The following is an 18,954-nucleotide window of genomic DNA, read 5'->3' as shown; positions in this document are numbered from 1 at the left end:
CTTCAGTAAGACACATTGAAAGCACTGACCTCTTTTCATGCTCGTCTGAAATTTCAACCACTTTGCCAATGGACAACAACCGCTTCTCTTTGGAAACCTGGAAATCGCGCACGTATACAGATATTTAGGGAGAGACACACTGGCACATAAGAACGACGGTATTTGACATGTGTATGCGTAACATATTTGTCAGCCCAGCATTGTTTATCAGGTGATTTACTCTGGTGCCCACCCTTAATAAGGAGCTACCTTTGTGACTGGAACCCCACCTCTTGCTGTACTAGCCTTGATCAGAGTACTTTCCCGAACTGACATGGTAAAAATGACCCAGCTGCATAAATGGACGAATGGTTGCAAGTCAATTTGGAGAAGAGCATCCGCTAAACAAAACAATTTAACGTACTGTAAGACACCATGATGAATCATGATTCAGGGTGGTCTATTCATTCTGTTACACATTTCAAACACCCGAAAAGAAGCGATTCATTGAAACCAGCTAACTGTAACATGCATAACGGCATAAGTTGCTTGACATCAAAGTATCCGCAAAGTAATTAAATGACTTTGCGTAACATGTAAGAAATGGCAGACGCTGGTCGAAATATTTCTCGGTCACCTTATAGTAGTCATAGAGCAGGCCCAGGGCAGCAGCGCTGTCCTCGTCACCGTTGATGCTCATCATGGCCTTGGTGGCAGCCGTCAAAGGGTTCTCGAGGTATGATTTCCAGGCTTCATCCTCGCTGGTGTAGGCCCGCCGCGAGTGCAGCGACACCTCATTCGGCACCACCACCACAAGTCGTTTGCTGCCAGACACACACACACACACACACAGAGCAGAGTGGATGTATGATACTCAGAGAGAAACAGGTCTGATGATTCTGCTTGATCTGCAAGTCTTCCTCCAAGGGTGAACCCAAAAACTGATGGTTTGACATTGACCAACTGTGACGAGGAATCCAACCTCAGTGGGATAATTCTGTGTCATTAAAAAAAGTGGGATTTAAAAGAGACAGCAAGGGGTTGAGTCCAAGGGACACACAGTTCTCAAACGCCACACCACGGGATTCTCCAAGTAGAAAGGAAGCAAACTAGTTATGGTGTGAACTACAGATGCCTGTCATCAACTTTCTGCCTCCTGATTGACATGAATAGGGAAGCTGCTCAATTTTGCAGGGAAAACAGGGGCACAGAACCAAATCCCAATAACCTTTAACCATCAAACTTAAAAAACTGAACATAACTTAGCAAAAGCATGTTGCAATTTGTGTTTAATATTGGATTGCAATCATCTACTGAAGACCGGCAGATAGTTTAGAAGTTGTAGCCTTTGCTTTGCCCTTGAAGGACAGGGGTTCAAATCCCACTCCCACTGCAGTGCCCTTGATCAAGGCACTTATATTAAATTTACAGAGTAAACATTGACCTGCTGTATAAATGTAGTGAATAAGTACATGCAAGCTAGTGTAAAAATCTAGCTGTATAACTCCCTTTGGAGGAAAGTGTGAGCTAAATGAATAAATTATAATAATAATAGTACTGTACAAAGGTCTACATTGCAATTATTTAGAAAACAGGCCAACATTCAGCAAATAATTAACTATACATTTTTTTTAAGTGGTTTAATAAAGCGAGTCATTCAGGCCTGGAACCAACATTCTGATCTTTTTTCCTGCAGGTTGCTTCATGACTGAATTGGGCGAGTCTTGTTTACATTTGCATTTATAATGCGGGTTTAACATTTTCTGATGTCTCCTTTGAGCCAGGGTCATGCGTGGGCTACGAGTTGTGTTTTGTCGTCATGTTAACCGCTAACTGCCGTAAAGGCAGCGGCGGAGCAAACCCTTTGTGCTCGTCTTGCAGCATTTATTAGACACTGATTTCAGCTGCCTTGATAAAGGGGCCACGAGGGGATCGTGGAACATGAGAAGCAACAGCCAACATTTGCAGAGCGTTCCCCATAGCAGTGTTTGCACTACATAACAATATCTCGTGTGTGCGAGCAGTTGTTTGTGAATGCACGCATTTGTGAGCATGTATGAGAGAGAGAGAGAGAGAGAGATCTCCAGATCTACATCCACGCCAAGCAAGAGCTTTCCTCTCACTGCTCATGAATAGATTGACGGATGCTTCACATCAAAGACCGGGCCCTACGGTGAACAGCCTCGCCCTCCAGTTTTCTTCACTCGCTTTGTAGAATATAGTTCTTGGGCACCTCTGGATACCTTGTTCCACTGCAAGCCCCATCACAGCACCCCGACACCTGAGAGTCACAGGTCCCTGTTGGGGGGGGGGGAGGGGGGAATTATAACCGATGACTCTGAGTGACTGGAGAGTGAGATCCTTCATGACCCTCCTCTTTTCCAGGGTCATTTTGCCTGTCCTCCAGGACTGTCCTTCCCACACCTTTCCACCTGCGCCTATCTTGAGCACACACACACACGATGCCAAAACACATCATCTGAGCCACTGGAGTTCCCAAGTGGGTCACCTGTGTTTTGAAAACTCGGCGAAGCAGGCAGCGCACATGCGCCGCTGGCAGAAACATGCTGCACTGACACGACGCGTATGCGCTTGATATATGTCCCCTACAACCATGCAAACACTTCGCGCCCATCCGTCACACTTGGAGAAGCGCAGAAGTGCCGTTTAATTACATCTTCTTGAAAGCTGTACGGTGCACCAAAGATTTAAGGTAAGATTTTAGCCTCAGTAACAGTCTGAGGTTCAGTTATAAGCACATACTTGTAGGGAAGGCATATAGTTTTCATACTGCATTTCACTTCTATGGCCATCCATGGAATTCAGTGGACAAAGGACACACATCATGTCTATCTTATGACTGCTTTTCACACTTTTGAAGGCAAGAAAGTAAAGGGTAATGAGGTAGAAATGCAAGAATCAATCAAGTCCCAGCATTTTTAAAAGAAGAGAAGGACGTGGTGAACTGGAGCTTATTTCACTTCTTGGGACTTATAAGTATTATTGGTGTGTGTGTGTGTGTGTGTGTGTGTGTGTTTACCGAGCAGATCGTAGAAAAGTGAGTCTTAGAGAAGATGCGCTAGTTTGAGACCCTTCCTTCCCGAATGAGATTCAGCAGTTTTGAGTGACAGCTACTACTAATGTGAAAACAGGAATATAAATACACACACCAACACACACCGCTGTTTTTCGCTCATTCCCATGAGAGGAGCGTTTCCACTTGTTTTCACACCCACTCGAGTCCTATTCGGTAGCTAAAACGCGTCTCGTTCCAGCGCAAAACGCCAACGGACACTTCGTTGCCTCACAAGTGACTCCAGTCCAGTCAGTGTTTAAAATCCTGGTCCTGCGAGCCTGTTGTGCCTCCTCAGCGTCCAGCTCCAGGAAAACACGCTTAAATTTTAAAAGCACTCGTGGGGGGGAAAAAAAAAAAAAAGCATAATCACCAAGTATTTATTAATTGAAATCATCCGCCGCGATGAAAAACGAACGAAGCTTTATGAGAGATTCAAATGCGGGTCACCGGCTGAGGCACGAGCGGAAAAAGTAGACGGGATTCGTTCGATTCGTTCAATCGCCTCGCGACACGACACGGACGGAGGAGCGAGAATTCACGTGAAACTCGCGTGATCACTTACTTGTCTGACTCCTGTGACATATCTTGCCTCCTCGCAGGGTTTTTTTTCCTGGTGAAACTGGACTTTCAAGTCGGTGCAGCTGTTTGTGTAGAAGACACGGCGAGGCGAGAGCTCAGAACTCGGGCTACAGGTACGACTGCTTTTCAATTCCGCGTCGCCGCCGGACGCGCCAAAGTCAAAATATCCCCGCGCGCGCGCGACACACCGGAAAACTAACCAGCGGCCGCATGCGAACAATTTTTCTACTGTATTTACTCCGCTTGCAGAAGGTTTACAGGTAAACTTTTTGTTAGAATTCCGTGCAGTGAGGAGTAATTAAGTTGAGAGGAGACGAGCTCCGCGCTGATTGGCTGAGGCTCACCGCAGTGACGTCGCTGATTGGCTGCAGGGTCAGCAGGTAAGACCCGCCTCACCTGTCGGGGAGCTGCGCAGCCCGCCGCGGTCCCGGCACCTTGAGAGTCGTCGCAAGACTGGCACAAGCTTGGCATGTCTCTGTCAAGATAGCAGGCTGGATGAAGGAGAAAATTGCTGAAATACTGGTTTAACTCTATTTGCACTCTAGTGCGAGGCTGCATCAGCAGGACTGGACACCTTCCACTCTTTTGGATGCTCAGAATCCCTTTGTCCAGTGTCATGCTTTGCAGCAGACAGACAGACACACACACACACACACACACACATATATATATATATATATGGGAGAGAGAATGCATCACTGTTATTACTCTGCTTTTGCTTTCCTTCTCTTTCATTCAAGCCCAAATAACATCATCAATAACTAAGGCTGGTGCAATGTTTCATGTGAGGGCAATGTACAATTTCAGGGAAGAAAAAAAGACTGGAAAATGTGATGCTTTAGTTTGATATCGATGGGGGGGGATGCGGTGGTACAGCAGGTTTGACTTGTGCCTGCTCTCCGGTGGGTCTGGGGTTCGAGTCCCGCTTGGGGTGCCTTGCAATGGACTGATGTCCCGTCCTGGGTGTGTCCTCTCCACCTCCAGCCTTGCGCCCTCTGTTGCCAGGCTAGGCTCTGGTTCACCACAACCCTGCTCAGGACAAGCTGTTTCAGACTGTGTGTGTGTGTGATATCAATGGAATTGTTTTCCATCAGTACTGTGATAATGCTGTATTTGACATGAAGGTAGTGGATAATGTGTCAAACAGCTATTTGAAATACGTCTGTGCACCAGTCATCTTCACAAGGTGTAAAAATATTCTCTTCCTGAAAAAGATGGCAAGATAAGGAAATCATGTTGCAAAGCAGAAGTTACATGGAATAGCAAATCCAGAAAGTGGATTTGAATAGAGGGGGGGAAAAAAAAAAACATGTAAGAGCAACACGCAAAGCGAACCGTTTGTGTGTGATGGAAACGCCCACACTTTTCCCGTGTGAAAGCAGGGTGTGCGACTGCGACTGTGACTGTGTGTCAGACGCCGGTACCCGTGAACACCGATGCGTAATCCCCCTAGAGCAGGCCGAGCAACACCTGCACTTCAAACTGGGAAAACGACTGTTTGGCAACAGCAGCCTCATCTTCGGGAGCCTCCAGTCCTGCAGCCGCACATGTCCCTGTTGCCGAAGCAGAGGACGGGGAAGCTCTCCATTCGTGGAGAAAGAGGGGACAGGCCTTTAACCAGTACACAGAATCACACCCTTTTTAAAAGAGCAGCGCAATCTCGAAGTACTGTACAGGGATGGTGCGCATATTTGGGAAAGGTGTTGTAACTGTAAACCGGGTCCTTCTGTAGCAACTGGTATTGCTTTGAGGTCAGGATGCTTTTGGGATGGAGAGGCACTCAGTCAAACTTGCACCCAAGTTTTATTGTTGGCGATTAACAACATAACAGAAGAACTTGCTAAATTGTTCATTATTATTATTATTATTATTATTCAATTACACTCACTCATTTTCTTTAACTGCTATTCCTGGTCAGGGTTGTATGTGTCTGGAACCCATGCCTGAATCATTGTGAGCTAGGCTTGGGTGTTTGTACCCTGGACTGGATGCCAGTCCATCACAGGGTATTGTCACGTCAGGCCAAGAGAACCGGGACGGAAAGACCCAAGTGCGGAGTCGTTCGTCTGGAGTCAGAGGATCAGGCAAGTTCTCGGTATCGGGGACAGGCGGAAGGTAGGTCGATCGGTGGTCGGGGTCAAAGCGAGAATCCGTGGGCGAGGTCAGGAATCGAAGCGAAGAGTCGGTCGAACGGAGTTGAAACGAAGATCTGTGGACGTGGTCGAGAAACAAAGCTAGGGTCAAAACCGGAGAACGTGAACTGAGAACTGGAGATGCGTATGAGCGAAGAGTCACAAGGAAGGGCGGTTGTCCCTGATGAGATTCCGCAAAGATATGGGAGCTGAGGAGGGCCTTTTAAAGGGTGAGTGGTTAATCAGGTGCTGGAGCAGAGTCAGGTGTTGTCGGTTGAGTTGTGGGCGTGGACATGGCAGGTATATTATTAAGAATAATAATAATATTTGGCTGACAACTTTGTACAGTAAGGTTTCTGTATATTTTGCCAGATCAGTTCAAATTAAGCATCTTGTACATGAGCAACACATGATGGTCCTTGACAGCGCTTGAACTAACAACCATTTGCTTTGGTTCATTATACTATGAATCAAATGTATACTACACATACTATACGTTATACTATACCGTGCAGTTATATCACATAAATGTGTCCAACTTCTGATGCTGTTATTTCTGTTCTTAGATGTAAGAAACATACCACTTCGTCCGAGGCCATAGATGGGTCATAGTCTTGAGCCTGTAGCCAAGGCAGCTACACTTACAGACACACACACACACACACACACACACACACACACACACACACACACACACACACACACACATTGATAAAATCTCTGGCGTCTGCCGCCATTCAGACTGCTGGGCCTTGCGCTGACTCGTACAGCCCCCTGCTCCCGTGTCCATTAGACCCTGGGAGCAACAGCCTGTCGAACATTTCCGAAGGATCCTTTGTACAGGTCTCTACGACTCGGATATTTTTAATAATTTTGTTTCAGATCCTAGGGGGGCGCGGTGGCGCAGTGGGTTGGACCGGGTCCTGCTCTTCAGTGGGTCTGAGGTTCAAGTCCCGCTTGGGGTGCCTTGCGATGGACTGGCGTCCCGTCCTGGGTGTGTCCCCTCCCCCTCCGGCCTTACGCCCTGTGTTACCCGGTTAGGCTCCGGCTCCCTGCGACCCCGTATGGGACAAGCGGTTCAGAAAATGTGCGTGTGTGTGTTTCGGATCCCTTTATGCAGACCCAGAGCACCATCTGCACAAGAGAACCTGTGTAAGTAGCACCAACCGGCTGCCTGTGGCATCGTAGCGCACGTAATGCGACTCGAACCTTACGCTGTAACACACGAGCAGCATTTCCCCTTGAGCTCGTGTTTGTTTGCGTTTTTGTACCGGGGATTATTTTCCTTCTCTAATTTGTCCCCGTGAGCACCCAGGCTCGCCGGCACGCGGATGAAGCTGCTTGTTAGATAAACAAGGGCGGAGTCGTCCTCCCCAGGTTTTTCTGGGCTTTCCTTCTTCTCAGCCGGGGTGGATTACAGCTAATTCCAGCGGACCGCGGTATTGAGAAAGAGCCTTCCTTTGCAAAACCACGCCTCTTTTGCCCAGGGCCGGGGACATATATTTTGTCAGGAAAGAGCAGGGAGCAGGAAGGGGTGGGCCCGGCACTCCACCTGAGCTCACCGTCTGTCACCACCTGGGATTCGGTGAAAGAAACATTAGAAGGGACCCCCTTTTTGGGGGAGGTGGGAGTCGAGGAGAGGCCCAGCACGCCTTTGTTTCCCGTGTGCAGCAGCATTGTTTTCCCACAGTCGGAGGGGAAATGCAGCGATTCCGTGCGAAATCCCTTCATGAGTGTTTCCTCGTCCCTCCCCAGAACCCGATCGCAAACCCGCTGGCTGTTCGCTCTTGTTCTGCCTCGGTTGCCATCGCTGCTCCCCGGCAAAGCGGCGGCGCCGTTACGAAATGAACGCGGAGGCTCCTTTACATCACGGGCTTCGCGTGTCTTTGTCCTGCTCTGGGGAAAAGTGAACGGGGCCCTGGCTGCTGGAGGCATCATGGGAAAAGGTGCGAGTCCAGGCAGGGCGGTGAGTTCCTCTACCTGTTTGTCTGGTAACAATCGCGCAGTGTGAGCGCGAGCGAGCTGGAATGTAGGCGGTTGAGGTCCATGCTGACGCACCCACCTCAGCCGGGATAGCGGGGGGAGGGGGCGGGGGCAGGTAGGACTCAGGTGGAGGCTCCTGAGAGGGGAGGGAAGAGTTTGCGTGTCACACATTCTTCCGGTTCTTAAAGCGACCGTGGTGCTTGGGGGGGGGGGGGATGGCGCAACCAGGAGCCTGTTGCATGGTCCCCAAAACCAGTCCTGTAGAACAAGTTCTGTGGGTCAGAAAGCGCTCGACGTGCCGTTGCAGCGGGGTGTGACCGCCGTTACACTTACTCGCATCCGATAGAGGCTCACGGCTCAATATTTGCATTTTTCAGCAACACGACCAGGCAGTACTTTGCCTGAGGAAAACCGAGTACCTTAACCGTGCTAGTTGCGAGTTTGCATTTTCCCCCTGGCCTTTTGGAAGTTATTTCAACGTCGACATGGGAGCCGCGGCAGAAAAAGGAACACCGGGACAGGTCTGATGTGGACCGAGGGCCTATGTGTGCACGTCCTGCCAGACACATCCGCTCTACAAGCGGATGTGAGAGGCTGGAAGGATGAACTTCGCTTCCTCCTCCATCACTTCCTCCAGCCCTTTTTTATATTTAAGGGAACATGTTTTGGGGCTGCACATTGCTGTATCAAATGAAAGAAGGACCCAGCACTTCTGGGCTCTTTAAATAAAAATTCAAAGGTACTGGACATTTCATATTACAGTATCTTACCTTTCCTTTCATTCAGTTGCAGTTTAGTTACAGTATCAAGTGTATCAGGCTTTTATTAGACATTAATAAACTGAAATTGAGGGGGGGTGTGGTGGCGCAGCAGGTTTGGCCAGGTCCTGCTCTCCGGTGGGTGTGGGGTTCGAGTCCCGCTTGGGGTGCCTTGCGACGGACTGGCGTCCCGTCCTGGGTGTGTCCCCTCCCCCTCCGGCCTTATGCCCTGTGTTGCTGGGTAGGCTCCAGTTCCCCGTGATCCTGTATGGGACAAGCGGTTCAGAAAGTGTGTGTGTGTGTGTGTGTGTGTGTGTGTGTGTGTGTGTGTGTGTGTGTGTGTGTGTAAAGTGAAATTTTCTGAATCACTTTAGAGACACAGGACTTGTCATAGATAACAATTATAGGCTTATACAGTTATAGGGTTCTGCTTTTCCAAAAAACTGTTATTCTATTTTATTCTTTTATTCTTTCCTATTGCATTATTGCACATTTTATCCAAAATGAATGTAACCCTCTGTCCTGCCAAGATGGCAGTCAAACTGTAAGGCTGCTACAACTATCAGGGCTACTGGAATTACATTTCCTGCACCTAAAAGGTGGATCAAATGATGCATTGTTTCAAACCGAGGAAGGGAAATGAATGGGAAAATACCAGTGATTATGGTACAGTACATAGTATTCCCGACACCCTTGCAATACCTTACTGTTGGATGTGTTTCCTTTCAGGAACCCTTAGGCCTGATACCTCATCCTCCTCTAGTAGTGAGCTCACTTGTCCCGGAAAGATCATTCATCTCCTGGAATTTCTGACTGGGAACTATGAATCCTCACATAATCGGGGGCACGGTGGCACAGCGAGTCGCACTGCTGTCTGACAGCGCCTGGGTGGTGCAAAGGGACATGGGTTTGATCCCTGCTCAGCCGGTGTGGAGTTTGTATGTTCTCTGCATGGGTTTCCTGTGGGTGCTCTGGTTTCCTCCCACAGTCCAAAGACATGCTGTTCAGGTTCCCCATAGTGTGTGAGTGACAGAGAGAGTGTGTGTGTTCCACTGATGTATGGATGAGTAACCCAGTGTAAGTAGTGTATCTAACAGTGCAAGTCACCTTAGTGAATAAGGTGTGTGGGCTGATGACACTACATAGAGTTCACTGGAAGTCACTTTGGAGAAAAGTGTCTGGTAAATAAATAAATGTAAAAATTGCATCATGGCATGAGGCTGTTAAAGAATTTTCACTGTTCACAATGAGACCAACAGGGAAATTCCTGGGGAGGTGCAGCAACATACAGAGACAAAGGCAACAACACAGTAATATTGGAAATGACTAAATCAAGGCCAGTGAATTACAGTGATTTCTCAGAAGTGATCAGCTGCCACTGTCTGGGTCCGCTGTCAGAAACGATATGAACCTATGAACTGTCATTCAGCTCAAATTACAATTTTGTCCAACAAAAGAAAGTTATTCACTAGGATTCTCCATCTGTAAAAAGAAATATGTGTTGATCTCAAATGCAAAATAAGAATTTTTAAAAATAAATCTAAAAAAACTGGCGCAGGACCTTGTAAGATTTCACTGGAATTATGAATAGACCGATTTTTTTTTTTTTTTTTTTTTTCTCTCTCCTCCCTTTGATTATAACACTTCGGCACGTTAAAATCCTCCAACATGGAATTATATCAACATCCCAAGTGATCATTTTAACTTGAAGCTCAGTTTTACAAAAGTCGTCGCCGCAGAAAAACCGTCGGTCCTGTTGTCAGAGAACTCGAACGCAAAATGTTTTTTGTTGCTGTTGTAAATCCTACTGTTTTTTATTTTACATTTCTTATGTGGCTGTTCCTTCTGAGCGAATTTGTTCCAACGACCAGTGCAATTCACTGAGATGATCATTTTGTTGTCTTTACTTGGTAATATAATGTCACCCAAGGTGTGTGATGATGCCCTCTGAGAGAGAGGAGCTCGTGCTTTCGCCCATTGTTGTTCATTGTCCGCTGCTCTCCCAGGAGGAGACCATACAAAGTATTTCACAGAGTACCTGAGGAATTTCCTTTCTCTTTGTGATGTGAACACTGGAGAAACACAACACCTTCCATTGCTAGTGACTTTTTCTCACCCTGATAGCATTTCATTCATATAAATGGCCTCGGGCTCTTGAGGGGAACAGAGTCCACACTGAAGCTTCCTTGGCCATTGAAGATGGACCTAACAGGAGGACACTTTCTTTCATTGTCACCAGCTGCTTGTCCAGTGCAGGGTCCCAGTGACCCAAACCATATCCCAGAAGCAGAGGGTGCAAAGTAGAGTACACCGGGTCATCACAGGACAGTCACATGCACATTATGGGCAATTTAGAGTCATCATTTCACCGGAAATAGATGTCTGGAGTGTGCGAGGGAACCAGAGCACCTGGAGGAAACCCATGCAAATGCAGGGACATGATGTAAACTCCACGTAGTCTGAGCTGGATTTGAACCCGTGTCCAGCCTCACAGCCCGAGCACAGTGAGGCACCACTTCGTCACCCTCGATTAATGGTTGACTGAAAACGATTCATTTAAAAGTAGAGGCCCAACACTCTCAAATGTCTCCTAGTAGTCAACTCAAGGTTGATCTACTTCACTGCACTCATGAATAAGGGCCTCTCACTTCTGACGGGATTGGCAGGTTAAAGATTACACAATCACACGCAATTGAGGGAGAAATCGCACATACTAAACCTTTTTTTAGTGATCTAATTTTTATAGCCATATTCATAATCCTATGTTTTTGGTGGGAATATTTAGCAGATGGAAATGACTGAGTATTAATGTTCAGAAATACGGCCATGGGTGTGACTTCGTGCATTATGCGTCACTGCTTCGGGACGGGAGGTGTTACTAAATAAGGGCTGTTCCTTTCGAACACAAGGTGAGGGGTGTGGCGCAGTTTACGAGAGCCGTGGCTCACGCTTGAGTTATTACTGATGCAGAGAAAAGAGATTTATTGGACTCGCAGACGCTATTGGAGTTTTGTCCCTGGACGGCGATTTGTCCGTCTCTGAGAGGAGCTGGATGGGTTGGTGACGATCGGCAGCGTCATACAATTAAAAGAAGCTTCAATCAAATATCCTATTGAACACACTGGTGATACAGGAGCTGGAAAAACTGGCCATGGTCCACCTGTGGACTAAAGGCTGTCCTCTGGCTTTTCATTGCTGAACACACCCCATGTACTTGGGCAACTCTTGACCCTTGGCTGTCTTCTCAGGACATGGATGCCCAAAGACAAGACTTCTGCACCCAACGATTTATGATTCAATATATATTATACGGTATATATTTATATGCCTTTATATGATACACAATGATACATATATTAATCACCTGTCCTGACTAGGGTCACGGTGGTCCAGAGCCTATCCCAGAACTACTGGGTGCAAGGCTGAGAGTGGTAGACCAGTCCATAGCAGGGTATAATACATATTATTATATGTTAGCTATTTATATTAATTTGACATAAGAATTAAGAAAATATATATTGTATTTTTCTTTGTCAGGGTTAACCCAGAAATAATTAAAAATATATTCCAGCAGACAATTGACTCTGTTCCTGCACTGCTGATGTGTTGGCAGTTGCAATATGATTGAGTGTAGGATACAAGATAGTGCGTTTTAACTTGGAGCCAACCATTGAAGCATGCGACACTTTGCAACCTTCACATATCAAGCTTATGCTTTTGCAAGCTGTATTTAATGCTTGAATTGGCAATTGCATTTGGGAGAACATGTGAAGCATCACCCAGCTTCAGAACATCCTCCAGAAGTGCATGATTATGGAGCTTATCTGATGAAACGCACACCACGAGTGAATTAATACTGGCAAGTGATACCGCGCAGGTGTCCCTGTGGGAACTGACTTAGGAAAGGTGTGTCTACGCGTCGAGGCGTGTTGTAATGTGAAGAATAAACTAATTTATGTACTGTTTACAGTTCAGGAGAGGCGGGGGTTCACCCTTTGACTTGCGCCCGGCGCCTTTGTGTCTAACGCATAAAGAGCGGCTGATTTTCATGGCCATTTAATGTCGCTCTGATGCATACTGGCTACAGTCTCTCGATCCAAGCGTCGGGGTATGACCTAATGTTTGAAATGCTATCTAACCGCTCTGCTTTTTGCAATCACAATAAAGTGACAGGCATAACTTGCAGACAGTTATTGATATGTATGGTATGGTCTTGGTTGCTTGAATCACCACGCTGTACACAGGTGCTCCTCAAGTTGTCACAGATGCTGCTTCAGATCACCTGGATTTGTGATGCCCTTCATTAGTTATTTACTTAGCTGATGCCTTTCTCCCAAGTTACTTACAATTATTTACCCATTTATACAGCTGGGTGATTTTTACTGGAGCAATTCAGGGTAAGTACCTTGCTCAAGGGTACTACAGTCAGAGGTGAGAGTCAACCCTGTGACCTTTGGGTCCAAATTTTAGGATTATTTTAACATGAATGTAGGGGGCACGGTGGCGCAGCGGGTTTTGCCGGGTCCTACTCTGTTGGGTCTTGGGGTTCGAGTCCCGCTTGGGGAGCTTTACAACAGACTGGTGTCCCATTCTGGGTGTGTCCTCTCCCCCTCCAGCCTTACGCCCTGTGTTGCCGGGTTAGGCTCCGGTTCGCCGTGACCCCACTTGGAACAGGGGGTTTCAGACTCTGTGTGTGTGTGTGTGTGTGTGTGTGTGTGTGTGTGTGTGTGTGTGTGTGTGTGTGTGTGTGTTAACATGAATGTGTGGGGAAAAAAATATAACAAAGCCCTATAATGCAGCATTCAAGCATGTTAACTGTTTATACTATATTCTTATGGTTCCTATAAACTGATTTTTGACTTATGACGAAGATGATTCTTGTGTGACTTGTGTGATGACTTAGAACGGGGTCGTTGGAACAAAAAGCAAGGACCTTTCGTACTAATTTATGAGAATCCTACATAAATCCTGGAGAGTCCCAGTATTTCGTCTGCTCCCAATAATTAAACTTGCAAAAAATACTCCTGAAAATGAAATTACTCAAATCACTTTGAAAGTCAACTGATGCATTTCACCACATTGGTAAACTATTTTTAAGTCACCGGTTCAAATATTTGCAACATTTTCTCAATTTGTTAAGGCTGAGTGAATGTAACTGATTTACATAATTTAAACATGCAGATAAATTGGATCATGTATACACTGTACAGTTTCATCATCTGACATTTCAGTTCAGACATTTGGTAAAAAAAAAAATGTAATTCAGACCTAAGACAAATTTAAAAGAAGAGATTCACAATATTACACGAAAGAGGCTTTAATTCACAGTGCCAGTCAAAAGTTTGAGTACGCTGGGTGGAAATGACCTTTTCCTGAGGCATTGGGTTAACAAATTTGAGCTAGAAATCAGCCGACTTGTTTCCCTTGCTCTTCTGCAGCATTTTCCAGAGATCATTCTTCTGGCCAGTTCATCCCATAAAAGTACTGCCCGTGGTGCCCACGTGCACACGCACATTGTGAAAAATCAGCACTGCGTCTGGCACATGAACGATTTCATTACTGAATTTTCCATACAATAGTAGATATGGTCATTTTATATCAAAATATAATTAAAAATACATTCAAAAACAGACACATTTACACCCCCAGAGAACAATCACCCTTCTGCAAATCTTTACACATAAACGTTTCTTGTAGTCGATGTTCAGAGACAGGGCAGGGGATAGACACACATACTGAGATGTGCTTACTTAAAACATCTAATAGCTCTAATATTTTATCACAAAATTGAAAGACAGAAAAAAATATATATATAAATACATATACATATATATCTGCATGTTTTAATATATTTATGATGTTAGATATAAATATATATGAATATCTATACTCATACACATTTGTTCATATCTAACATCTTTATATACTGTATATGTATCAAAAAAGTTGGAACAGTGTGGAAAATGCTAATAAAAACAAAAAGGAGTTATTTGTAAATTGACTTTGACTTGTATTCAAACAAAAACAGTATAAAAACAAGGTATTTTCATGTTTTACCTAACCAGCTGCATTCATTCTGAAATTGATGTCTGCAACACGTTCCCAAAAAGTTGGGACAGGGTTAGTTTAGGACTAATAACGATGAGACAAGTTGAAATAAGAAGGTGATGTGAAAGAGATGAGCCAACTGTGTTACAGTATATAAGGAGCCTCCAGAAAAGGCCTAGTCCTTCAAGAGCAAGGATGGGTCAAAGCTCACCAATTTGTCAACAGATGCGGCAGCGAATAATCCAGCACTTTGAGAAAAAGTTTCCCCAAAGACAAATCGGGAGGATTTTGGGCATTTCACCCACTGCAGTGCACAATAAAATGAAAAAAATTCAAGGAATCCAGTCAAATATCGGTGTGTAAAGGGCAAGGCCAAAAAACACTTCCAAATGCGCATGATTTCCGATCCCTCAGACGTCTCAGTTTTAAACGCCGTGCGTCTGTAATGGATATCATGACATGGGCTCGGGAATACTGCGGTAAACCTTTATCAGTCAACACCATTCACGTCTGCATCCATAGATGCAAGTTAAGGCTTTACTATGCAAAGCAGAAGCCAAACATCAACGCGGTCCAGAAGAATCGTCGACTTCTCTGGGCTCGGTCTCATCCGAGATGGACAGTAGCACGATGAAATCGTGTTTTGTGGTCCGACGAGTCAACATTTCAGATAGTTTTTGTAAAAAACAGCCTTTGGAGTGACAAATGCTGCCATCCAGATCCGTCTTTTCCAGGGACGTCCCTGCATTTTCCAGCAGGACGACGCCAAAGCGCATTCTGGCCGGACCGCATTGCACGGCTGCGTAAGCAGAGAGTGCGGGAACTAGACCGGCCTGCCTGCGGTGCTGACCTGTCTCCGACTGAGAACGCGCGCCGCGTTACGGAGGGAAAAATACGTGAACGAAGGCCCTGTACAACCGCACAGCCGAACACCCGTATAAAGGACGAATGGCAGAAATTCCGCTTGTTAAACTTAACCAACTGGTGTGTTCAGTGCCCAAACGCTTAATAAGTGTTATTAAAACACATGGTGATGTTATACAGCGGTAAACACTCGACTGTCCCTACTTTTCTGAAACGTGTTGCAGACATCAATTTCAGAATAAATGTATATCTTCGAAAAACAATGCAGCTGATTAGGTAAAACATGAAATACCTGGTCTTGATACTCTTTTTGTCTGAATTGTAAATTCAAGAGTAAATGTACAAATCACTCCTTTTTGTTTTTGTTAGCATTTTCCATACTGTCCCAACTTTTTTGAATGAGGGCTGTGTAGTGTGTATAGTGTGTGTGTATATATGTACTAAATAATATATATATATATACAGTAGCAATAATGGCAGTACAGTCTGGTAACATATTAAAATAACCTCGAGGGATGGCACCAGTCCTCTGGTTACTCAGTTCACATGTGTTGTACAATATTTAGCAAACCAGTAGCTAATCTGGAGTGTGTGTTTGTGTGTGTGTGTGTGTGCGAGAGAGAGAGAGAGAGAGAGAGAGAGAGAGATCCCTTGCCCCGTGTAATACTGCCACCCACTGGACATTGAGTGTATTACCGTGTACAGTGGAATTACAGTAATTACCTGCTTCTATTCCATCGGGCCACATTCTCTGTTAATATCCTTTGATTGTAAAGGAAAAAGTGTGTGTTGTGTGTCCTTAATTGAGCTAATATGGTAGGACCAAGCAAAGATGAAAATCATACAAGCTAAAGACCAAAAAAGGACTAAAAACAGCATACACGCACATTTTCTCCCATCTAAAGTGTATTTCTTCAGAGGCCTCTTTTTTTTAAAAACATAATATCGTTTTTCTACCGTTTTTAAGTGGGAGCTGAAGAAAGTGGTTTGACTTTGGGAGACGTGTGTCCTGCCTTTGCGTATGACAAGCGGAGCGGAACTGCGCTCAGAACATGTTCACACTTCGCACACAAGAAGAAAACACAACCCGTGACTTTAACTTCGCCCTTCACATACCGAAGCGAAGGCGCAAATAATTAACCCTTGTGTAAACAGGGGCGCAATTAGGCTTAAGTGGTAACAGCGCCTTAATTAAAGCATGTAAGCGGCTCGCGCAGTGGGACAGACATCTCGAGGCCGCGCTCGCTCGCAGCACGGTATGTCAGCCACGCGCGCGGCACCGGCTGTTTCCTTTTCGCTCGTTCTGTGTTTGTACTTCTAACACTGACATGGCCCGAGCGAGTCGGTCTCTCTCTCTCTCTCACACACACACACACACACACTTTATGTCGCAAACGCTCTTATTAGGGCGCAGAATTCCAGGCGTTTCGCCATGAAGCGCCCGTGAATTACGGTACTTTGCGCTGAACTTGCATATCGACTCGAGCGGTTGAAGACACTCCGGCTCACGAGGAAGCGCTCTAACTTCTCCTTCTGACGGTGACGTAATCCTTCGGCGCGCGCGCCCTCCCTTACCCTTGCTTGGTGAGCGGCGGGTCGCGCGCGCGCGCGCGCGACTGCTTCGCGCTCGAGCAGCTGTTAACGCTGTGAGTGAAGGCGGACGGCCTCGTGGTGTGGCTCGCGCGGGCTTTCCGTGTCGGGGACACGCGACAGGTACGTTATCGTACTCTCTGGTACTCGCTCGGCGGTGAAATTCGCGCAACTCGACACTTCTCAGTTTCGGCGACACGACGCTGCATTTCTGCAGTTCGTTCGCTGTTTACACTGACTGTCGCGAAAGCAGCAGCGCAGCTATTGTCACCCACTGCCGGTGGGACGAGACGAGACGACACGACAGCTCTCCGACTCCGTGCAGTAATTTTATACACCAGTACTGTGTGATGGGAACACGTCGTCCCTCGCCTTGTTTGATTTGTTGAGTATTTTAAATTTTGCTTTTGTGGTTGTACGGAGCTTATCTGAGCCGTGGTAATTTTAGTTTAACAATACGTGCGAAAATCTGACGTGAGTGGGAGACCATATAATATTTATACCATATGGTTGTTTCATTTCGAGAAACTTGTATCATGTGTGTATGCATAACTCGGTGTCCATGGCCGATGTGAAGCTCGCACTACAATAGTGAATAGGTCCACCCGGCTGCTCCTTCGTCTTTCCAACATGTATGAATAAGAACACACTTTAAAGTCCGATTGTCTGATCACGTGACACCTTCCCTGTTAAATAACATGGTGCCTTCTACTTAATTTCTTCTAAACCTTTTGCAGGTGTCTCATACCAAGTAACTGATCGTATGGCATGTGATGCTATGTTTAGCTCTCCTGTAACGTGGGAGACTTCATTATGTACAGGGCAACTGGAACTTACTGTTGATTTGAGTCTCAATATGACCTTGTTTTCTTATCTTTGGGGGGGTAAAGTTTCAGGAAAGGTGGAAAATGTCTCATCTTTCAAGTACAAGTAATATTTGGTACTAAACATTACTTTTTCTCTGACCTCCTGTCTTTAGCAGAGCACTCAGCATTTGCTTGGCTATAACCTCCTCTCCTGAATTGGCAGCAATGGCCCGTGGACAGCAAAAAATCCAGTCCCAGCAGAAGAATGCCAAGAAGCAGGCTGAGGCCAAGAAGTCCAAGGGGCATGACCAGAAGACTGCAGCCAAAGCTGCTCTGGTTTACACCTGCTCCGTTTGCAAAGTAAGGGGATGGGCAACAGAAGAGACCTCCCACACTGTGAAAGCAGTTTTGGGGGCTATGTGGGGGTGACCCTCATTTATGTGGCTCCTCTTAGGTTCATCCAGTTTTCCTTAAGTGTTAATTCAGTTTGAGATGCATACAAGGCTTTGTATCCAGTATTTACAGTGGATACCCCTTGTGTCTCATCAGTCCCAGATGCCTGACCCAAAAACATTCAAGCAGCACTTTGAGAGCAAGCACCCAAAGTCACCAATGCCCCCTGAGCTGGTGGATGTGCAGGCATGAAAGATTTAATCTGGATCCTCATCAGGAGGAAGACTAAGCTCCCTTCTGCTGAAATACTTGGCAAGCATCATGTCAACTTTGATAATGGTCCCAGTATGGATGAGGCAATGACTGACATGGCAAAATGATCAAACTGCTTGCATAAATTAGATTAATGGTCCCTTTCTGTCAATTTTTTGAGATGTTTGTAGAGTGCAGAAATTGGGATATCTAAATATCCCATCAGTCTACACTTTCCCTGGCCTCATAGGGCTTACATTGAATGTGGGGGAAATGTGTGCAAGCAGATGTGGGGTTGGTTTAATTTGGAAGTTTCTGCATAATTTAGAAACATAAGACAAACTGCTGCCAGATAAATTTAATATACATATACACAAGTGATTCTGTGTCTGACCAGTATAGTTAGTTTTCTTAATTATAACAGGTAACTGATTTATGAACATCTCTGTATAAATTCATTTTGTACAATATTAATAAATCATGCAATGATTTTA

The 18,954-nt window shown here is 45.7% G+C and overlaps 2 protein-coding genes across 8 annotated transcripts in view; one reads left to right on the top strand and one right to left on the bottom strand.

Annotated features, from left to right (window-relative positions):
• The window catches only part of grhl2b (grainyhead-like transcription factor 2b), a 16,059-nt gene extending 12,038 nt beyond the window's left edge, over window positions 1–4,021 (bottom strand). For 2 of the 3 annotated variants that reach the window (XM_029248287.1, XM_018727222.2), the window contains exons 1-3: window positions 3,618–3,691; window positions 617–803; window positions 30–97 (exon numbers count right to left, since the gene is read on the bottom strand). In XM_029248287.1, the coding sequence (XP_029104120.1) occupies window positions 30–97; window positions 617–803; window positions 3,618–3,637 (275 nt within the window). In that variant the 5' untranslated portion in view covers window positions 3,638–3,691. Of the gene's footprint in view, window positions 1–29; window positions 98–616; window positions 804–3,617; window positions 3,697–3,978 lie in introns of those variants that run through there. The other variant, XM_029248286.1, reaches the window with a different exon arrangement.
• Window positions 3,938–18,954, top strand: znf706 (zinc finger protein 706). 5 transcript variants are annotated; one of them, XM_018727224.2, is made up of 3 exons: window positions 3,938–4,014; window positions 18,039–18,175; window positions 18,365–18,954. In XM_018727224.2, the coding sequence occupies exons 2-3, from the start codon at window positions 18,041–18,043 to the stop codon at window positions 18,458–18,460; spliced, it is 231 nt and encodes a 76-aa protein (XP_018582740.1). In that variant the 5' UTR covers window positions 3,938–4,014; window positions 18,039–18,040; the 3' UTR covers window positions 18,461–18,954. The 5 variants fall into 5 exon arrangements, with proteins under 5 accessions (XP_018582740.1, XP_018582739.1, XP_029104121.1 ...); XM_018727223.2 differs by having other exon boundaries at window positions 3,943–4,014; window positions 17,989–18,175; XM_029248288.1 differs by lacking the exon at window positions 3,938–4,014 and adding an exon at window positions 16,828–17,132 and having other exon boundaries at window positions 17,989–18,175.

Source organism: Scleropages formosus, chromosome 23 (assembly GCF_900964775.1).
Source record: "Scleropages formosus chromosome 23, fSclFor1.1, whole genome shotgun sequence".
In the NCBI taxonomy this organism is placed as follows: Eukaryota; Metazoa; Chordata; class Actinopteri; order Osteoglossiformes; family Osteoglossidae; genus Scleropages; species Scleropages formosus.
This window is presented reverse-complemented; position numbering and strand designations above follow the sequence as displayed.